Source organism: Rhinopithecus bieti, unplaced genomic scaffold (genome assembly GCF_001698545.2).
Source record: "Rhinopithecus bieti isolate Rb0 unplaced genomic scaffold, ASM169854v2 scaffold_38728, whole genome shotgun sequence".
In the NCBI taxonomy this organism is placed as follows: Eukaryota; Metazoa; Chordata; class Mammalia; order Primates; family Cercopithecidae; genus Rhinopithecus; species Rhinopithecus bieti.
In genome coordinates, this window is record NW_016815936.1 from 366,925 (window position 1) to 374,972 (window position 8,048).

Below are 8,048 nucleotides of genomic sequence, written 5' to 3' on the forward strand. Positions count from 1 at the left end.
CAAGCTCCTCACTGTCCACTCCTCAGCCTCAAGGAGATGAAGCATGGTGCAACGGGTGCCCTCCAGGACCTGCCCCTCTGTGTTTGTATCTTTTATCACACTCAAATAACTGTCACCCAGAGCATACTGTCTCCCTGTATCTTGGAGGCAGATACTCATGACATAGACCCTAGAAGAGAAACATCATCTAATTTTAAGCATTATTTGTGACCCAATGAAAAGTTGTTATTAAAGGACACATTAATTGACTCATTTTCCTGTGATGACTCATTAATGAATGCTCTGGCAAAAGTATTCCCCTAGACACGTAGGCAGAAAAATAGAAAAACAAAACAAAACAAAGCTAATATAAGCAGAAGTCACTTTGTCCCTTCTCTGGAGATAAGCCAGTCCCTGGGTCTTGCTTTCAGGTATAGGGTCCTGTGACCAGGCCCCAGTGTGGCCCTGAGGAAAGGCATTCACACTTTGACTACATTTCACCTGAGTATGCTTAGTGAGTGGCAGTTCCATCAACTCATCACCTGACATCCACCAGCTTTCTTTCCTCTACTCACATTTCTGCATCATCAGATGCTCAAACAGAGGACTAGAGGGACACAGATCCCTGAGGGGATTAGGAATAGTATACAGTCGTCCCTCAGTATCTGCAGATGGTTGGTTCCATGACCTTCCCCCCTACCAAAATCAGAGGGTGCTCAAGTCCCTGATATAAAATGGCATCATATTTGCATATAACCTATGCATATCCTATACACTTTAAATCATTTCCAGAGAATGTATAATACCCAATACAATGTAAATGCTATGTGAATAGTTGTTCTACTGTGTTTTATTTATTTGTATTGTTTTTATTGTATTGCGATTTTTTGTTTATTTTTTTTCCAAATATTTTCCATCTACAGTTGGCTGAATCCATTGATGTGGAACCTGTGGATAGGTACGGCCAAATGTATAAGCTCAAGCTTTGAGGACTTTTCTTCTAGATTCTGTCTTACACACACAGGCACACATCACACACATAAAACATCCTTTTAACGCCTGCAGCCTTCACAACTTAAAAAATACTTTCCCAATAGAAAAGGAAACAATTTTCAAGTCATTTCCTGAATGTTAAGCAGGCATTTATTTATACTCCCAGCCAAGCTTTCAAACTTCAAGGAAATGTATAATATTTTTCCCAGGGTGTTGGACTATAACATTTAAAAATTCTAAAATGATTCAAAGTATTTGAGAAACTGGTGCAAACACTGAAAGCTGGGGCAATAGGCTTATTCAGCCTGCAGCCCAGGTGGGGGCCTTTCCCCAGGCTTCCTTCTCCCTGGCTGCACACAGCCAGAGGTTAGATGTGCTCTAAGCCCTGGCACAATGAGACAAAGTCACTCCTTCTCCTCACTCTTCCCTTTTCTATTCTGATAAGTTTGTAAGCAGATTGCAAACTATCACCTAAACATCTTTACCTTCCACAATGGGATCTCTCTAGAGATCATAGCAGGTGGCAAATTGGTCTTATTTATCATTATTTGCATTTTTAATTTGTAGTATTTTAGGCCCAGAGAATTTTCATGAGTCTTAAGATGACAGCGCAAACATTAATACATAATTCATCATCTATTTTTCATAATACATGTGGTTAACAACCCATTGATAAACAGAAAAATCATTACCACTTTAGGATAAAGTTAGTTCTTACCCCCTACTCTTCCTCTCTGAGGTCTCAAAGGGTAAATTGCTTGTGACTGAAGCACCATCCACAACCTCCGTGCTATTTTGTCAACAGGAAGAGCCTTCTCACTTGTAGCTTTGTTATTCTTCAGAACCACTAGATGTTAAATAACTGCAATACAGTGTTTGTGAGGCTTCCGCAGTCTCTGATTTGGGCACACTGGATGCTTTTAAATGTAAGCAAAAGATGAGAAAGCAAGAGAGATACCCCTACTCCATACTGCTTTCTCTTTCCTTCCAAAGTCCTAAACCTCACTCTACAATATTCCCTTGTCATCCTTTCTTTCCATGTCCCCACCCTGCCCCATCAGGCATTGCTGTTTTCATAACTCAGTTGGAAGAAATATTAATTCCTCTAATCGTTTTGAAATAAAAGCTCCACAGAAAAATAAAATGCATAGACAAAATGCCCAGGAATTTGACTGGGAAGCAAATAAGGGAGACTAGCAAAATAAAATGGACCCTAAGCAATTTTATCACAATGATCAGTGAAGAAAACCAAGCAGATTAATTCAGGAGAGCTGCAGACATCACACTGTGTTCTTGGTGGCTGTTACCCAACTGAAGTAGACAATTTTTTTATTTTTCCTTGCTACTCTAGGTGCCTCTACACAGAGAGCACATATTCCACAAGGATGAAGCACTTCTGAGAAGTCCAGCTCACACTAATATTCCTTTCTCTGGCTCTTACTGCATAGAAAAACCGATCAACCAAAATGTCATTTGTTGGCAGTGCTCCCAAAACCCATTTTAGGTACTGTGGGGAAGATCAAGAAGACACACTTTGCCCTCCATCACCATACAGTGAAGCAAATGATTGGGAACAGCTATTTAATGTGTATGCACTTTGTCACTCCAACCAGCCTGTAACTTTCTTTACAGCTTCCTCGTTTCACTATGTCCATCAAATGCCGCTATTAAATCCACCCATGGAGGAAGAGTTTAAATGATAAAGAAAAGGAGTCAAGTGCTTCATTAGTTGAAATGATTATCCTTTTAGGATTTCCTTTATTATCTTCATCAAGTATTTCTGGAATGCTCACTAGCTTATTGAGCGCCACACAAGGCACCAGGGAGGCCCCAGTGACCACATTGAGTTTTAATATCTTTCTAGATCCAAGATTAGAGAGACATAAGAAAATCCTTGAACAGCTACATGATTTCCACACCAAAAAATAATGACTTGCTAGCAGGCATCTAACTCCAGCCACAATTTGCTGAAAACCTTGACATTGGCTGCAATTTTTGTTAATGACTAGTGTCTACTCTGGTGATAAATTAAAGTGACTCCAAAAACAATAGCCGGGGAAAACTATTTTTCATGGATGATGCTTCATAGTCAGGAAGAGGTTTTCCCCAAATCAGTATTTTAGGGGATGTGGAGGATGACATATGACATTTCCAATAAGAATCTGGTAGTTTTTTACACAATTGATGGCATCAGATCATCTCCATAATATGTGGCTACAAGCAGCAACATGTGGTCCCTTGAAAGCAGAACGGATTCAGAAATAGTGCATTTTAGAAGACACTCTCTTGCTCTTTATTTTTTTTATTACAATTTGACTTCTTTCCTGCTAAGCTGCTCTCCTCTGAGAAGATTTATAATGTCAGGAATGCACATATAAGGCTAGCTGAATAAGTAATAAAGTACTAAAGGAACAGTTATGCTAATTTATAATGTGCCATTTGTCGACAATCCAAAAGACATTACTTCAAACACAGGTGACTAGGTGGATGTTAATAGCCAGCAAATGTATTGACGCAAACTCTTGTTCCAAGTAACTGCATTGTAGAAAGGATTTTCATTACATTACTGGTCTTAANAATGTCAGGAATGCACATATAAGGCTAGCTGAATAAGTAATAAAGTACTAAAGGAACAGTTATGCTAATTTATAATGTGCCATTTGTCGACAATCCAAAAGACATTACTTCAAACACAGGTGACTAGGTGGATGTTAATAGCCAGCAAATGTATTGACGCAAACTCTTGTTCCAAGTAACTGCATTGTAGAAAGGATTTTTCATTACATTACTGGTCTTAATTGTCCACAATTTTCATATTTACTTTTAAAATCAAAAATTGTCCACAATTTTCATATTTACTTTTAAAATCAAAATATCATAGTAGATGCTTTCAAATAAACTTCCAGTTTCAGATAGTGCAAATACTGAAATATGCCAGATTCGAGTTTTACTAAAAAAAATTGGCTCAGATGTAATTCCAAATGTTAGTTTAGTATCATTTTATTTAGCAAGGCTGGCATGCTCCCAGATACAGTAGAGAATTGTGAAATTTTCCAGATAATCTAATCCAAAAAAATCTTTTCTGGCTTGAATTTTAAAATCTTTTGGCTTGAAATATCTGAATTAATTGGTTTAGCCATTCCTTTCACATGGCCAATGCAGAATAAGTCCGAAGACTGTGCAACAAGCAAAGTTCAACCGATTTTCCTCAGTACATCCTTCACCTTAATGTTGGTGAGTAAGGTTTATTGTGCAGAAAAAAAGAAAAAAGAGGCTATATTCCTTAAGAGTTTCTTTCAGTAATCTCTACCTCTACATCCACCAAGTTTTTCAGATGAGACCATACAATGTAGGATTTAGAGAAGTGGCTTCAATTTAGTGGTTGGGTCTCAGATGGAGGACAGATGACATAAAGTAGACTTCTTAAAGAATTCTTATCTAGTCCCAATTTGTGGGGCCCTGCAACTTCCTCTTGGCCTGGTCTTTCTGTCCCTGGCTTACGGCATGAGCGTCTTCCTACAGAGAGGCTTCCATGACCTCACCTACATACAACAAAATTTTCTCCGTCTTCAGTCCCAGTGCCTCACATTCCAAATTCTCCAATTAATCTTATTTACTAGACAAATTAATTTCCCAAACTCTAGTTCTCATCACTTTAGTTCCCTAATTACAAACTTTCCACCGCTCTCCCTTTCCTACAAGACAACCTTAAAAGTGCTCAGCCTGACCTGCTGGGTCCTTTGAGATCCTTCCCCAACTGATCTCTTCAGCATCCCTCCTGAATGGCCTACAGGAAGCTTGTATTTGAGTCACATGGAACTACTCACCCTCCCTGCTCTGGCCCATTCTGGACCTCATCTTCACTTACCTCCTCCAAATGCCTACTCTCTCTTCCTAATGACCCAACCACTCCTACTCATTAAGGCCCAACCCAATTACAACTCCTTTGAGCCCTCCCTGAAAAATGCGGCCCAGGAGAACCTTCCTTTCTATGAGCTGGTACCCATTCTTGGCCGTATAATTGTATGCCATACAGGGCAGCTCCTCCAATGACATCTAGTTTGGATCATGAAGTTTTCACTTGCGGTAACAGCTCTGTGTGCAATACCTCTTTGTATGGCATGTAGCACATGATAGTCTGTGGTTGAATGGCAGGATGAGAAATAATGAGCCCAGTTGTGGTTCCTACTCTTCCAGCTATACCTTCTGTAGTGGAGGATCCTTTATCATTCATGTAAAAACAAGTGAAACCTGAAAAGCCTGATATACAAGCAAGGCTCTGGCCCTCAGTTTCCTGAAGTGGCTAAGAGTTGACTCTGGGGTCTGAGTGCATAGATTAGAACAATGGTTTTGCTATTTACTGGCTATATGTTCCTCTGTCTACTTCTGTGCATTCATATAAAATGAGGCTAATAGCAGTACTCAAGTCATCTGGTTGCTGAGAAGATTAAATAAGATCATATAGATAAGGTAGTTAGTGCTAGGCACACAATAACTGCCCACTAAATATTTGCTCTTGGCTGGCCGCAGTGGCTCATGCCTGTAATCTCAGCACTTTGGGAGGCTGAGGTGGGCAGATCATGAGGTCAGGAGATCGAGACCATCCTGGCTAACATGGTGAAACCCCATCTCTACTAAAAATACAAAAAATTAGCCAGACATGATGGCAGGCACCTGTAGTCCCGGCTACTTGGGAGGCTGAGGCAGGAGAATGGCTTGAACCCAGGAGGCAGAGCTTGCAGTGGGCTGAGTTCATGCCACTGGACTCTAGCCTGGTTGACAGTGTGAGACTCCATCTCAAAAAAGAAAAAAAAAATTGCTCTTATTTTTATTAAACACTGTGTGAAAAGAATTTCCTACTTTAGGAAGTTTTCTCTTTCAGGTGGGATGTCAGTTGACAAAAAAACACAGGCCTGCTATTGAAAAATGCACTTTGGAGATGGGTTTCCATCCTCTAGGCTGGCCTGGCAGGTCAAGGTGTTCTCAGGGTGATTGAATTACAGCGCTTTCACCTGGTCTCATCTACTAGGTTGACAAACTCAACTCTACAGAGACGGTTTCATTTTTATTTTCCTAAACCTCCTCCTCAGCCCATTGACAAGAAAATAGCAAGAACTTCCCAGGTTTAAGAAAAGCTGCAGCCAGGTCTTCCTGTTAGACTGAGACTGATCAAAACATTCCAGGATGAGACAGAGATGTGAACAAGACAAATCAAAGCCACATAGGTGAAACAATCAAGAAGTCTAAGCCTTGCACTAGGAAATAACCACAGGTCCTTAGGTATCCTAGACACTCCTGAGCTCCCTGAGGCAGAGCTAAGGCATTGACACCAGAACCACAACATAATCCTGCCTGCACTGGTCTTTTACTGCATGGATTTGTACTCAAGTCACTTCTTACCGCATTTATGTAGTTTAAAACATTTCACCCAGAGGGCTGCTTTTCCTCAGGCCTACCTCTGATAGGTGAGATGTGTTCCCCTCCTCCCCTGGGCCCGCCTAGTAAGATCCCGAGGTTTCCCCCTTTCTTAGATTTGAAGACAACCCATTTCGCACTGAACACACGCCCAAGAGCCCCTTGAGCAACCTGCCTGCAGGGTACTAAGTGGGAGAGTTACCTTGAATTCAGTCTCGATGTTGGCTAGTCTGGCTAACTCGTTGCTGAGCTCCAGGGCGGTGAGGACAGGGTCTTCGCTGGACAGGGACAAGTAGGCGGCACTCGCCAGTCCTTTGTAGGCGTTCATGCGCGAGCGCGAGTGGCTGAAGGAGTCTTTCCGCTGTTTCTCGGTGCACTCAGTGCACTTGCAGAAGTAGTCGTGGGGCCTCTCAATGCGGGCGCCCTTGAGCAGCAGGATGTGCACGATCTCATACTCCTGGCAGTGCGCCGCCAGGATGATGGGCGTGATGTCGTGGGAGAAGCGCGTGCCGTCCTCGTCGTAGGCATAGAAGTCGTCGTCACGCAGCTCCTGTTCCAGCGGGCTGAGCGTCAGGCGCTGGCCCTGCGCGAAGGCCGGGTGGTTGAGGATGGCCTCCACGATGCGCACGTAGCCCTTGCTGATGGCCAGCAGCAGCGCGTCCCCCACCCGTGCCAGGTTCTCCTTCTTCAGCAGCAGCTCCGTGACCTCTAGGTGCTCGTTGCCCACGGCCAGCTGCAGCGCGTTCTGCCCCATGTAGTCCACGCAGTTGAAGTTGAGGGTCTTGGACTCCTCCAGCATTTTCCGGACCACGGGGATGTTGCCATACTCAGCTGAGTCCAGGAAGCGCTCCTCCTCGGGCGTCAGGCTGGTGCCCTTCTCGTTGAACATGTAGGCGGGACCCCGGATGGCCTGGCGACGGCCCTTCTCCCTCAGCGTTGTGTGCCGGCGCTGCATGTTTTTGAAGGTGCTGCTCCCCAACCTATGGGACAAGGCAAAGATGCCTGGTTACTTTCCTGCGGGTTCCCTAGCAGTAGAGCACACAATGGTGGAGGCGTCAGGCTACCTGACTTCAAACTATACTACAAGGCTACAGTAACCAAAACAGCATGGTACTGGTACCAAAACAAAGATATAGACCAATGGAACAGAACAAAGTCCTCAGAAATAATACCACACATCTACAGCCATCTGATCTTTGACAAAGCTGAGAGAAACAAGAAATGGGGAAAGGATTCCCTATTTAATAAATGGTGCTGGGAAAATTGGCTAGCCATAAGTACAAAGCTGAAACTGGATCCTTTCCTTCCTCCTTATATGAAAATTAATTCAAGATGGATTAGAGACTTAAATGTTAGACCTAACACCATAAAAACCCTAGAAGAAAACCTAGGTACCATTCAGGACATAGGCATGGGCAAGGACTTCATGTCTAAAACACCAAAAGCAACGGCACCAAAACCAAAAATTGACAAATGGGATCTAATTAAACTAAAGAGCTTCTGCACAGCAAAAGAAACTACCATCAGAGTGAACAGGCAACCTACAGAATGGGAGAAAATTTTTGCAATCTACTCATCTGACAAAGGGCTAATATCCAGAACCTACAAAGAACTCAAACAAATTTACAAGAAAAAAACAAACAACCCCATCAAAAAGTGGG

The 8,048-nt window shown here is 42.6% G+C and overlaps 1 protein-coding gene across 4 annotated transcripts in view; it reads right to left on the bottom strand.

The window, feature by feature from the left end:
- TRPC7 (transient receptor potential cation channel subfamily C member 7) overlaps nt 1-8,048 on the bottom strand; it is a 142,095-nt gene that overhangs the window by 125,214 nt on the left and 8,833 nt on the right. For all 4 annotated transcript variants that reach the window (XM_017854192.1, XM_017854191.1, XM_017854189.1 and 1 more), the window contains exon 2: nt 6,590-7,367. In XM_017854192.1, coding sequence (XP_017709681.1) covers nt 6,590-7,367 — 778 coding nt within the window. The remainder of the gene's footprint in view (nt 1-6,589; nt 7,368-8,048) is intronic.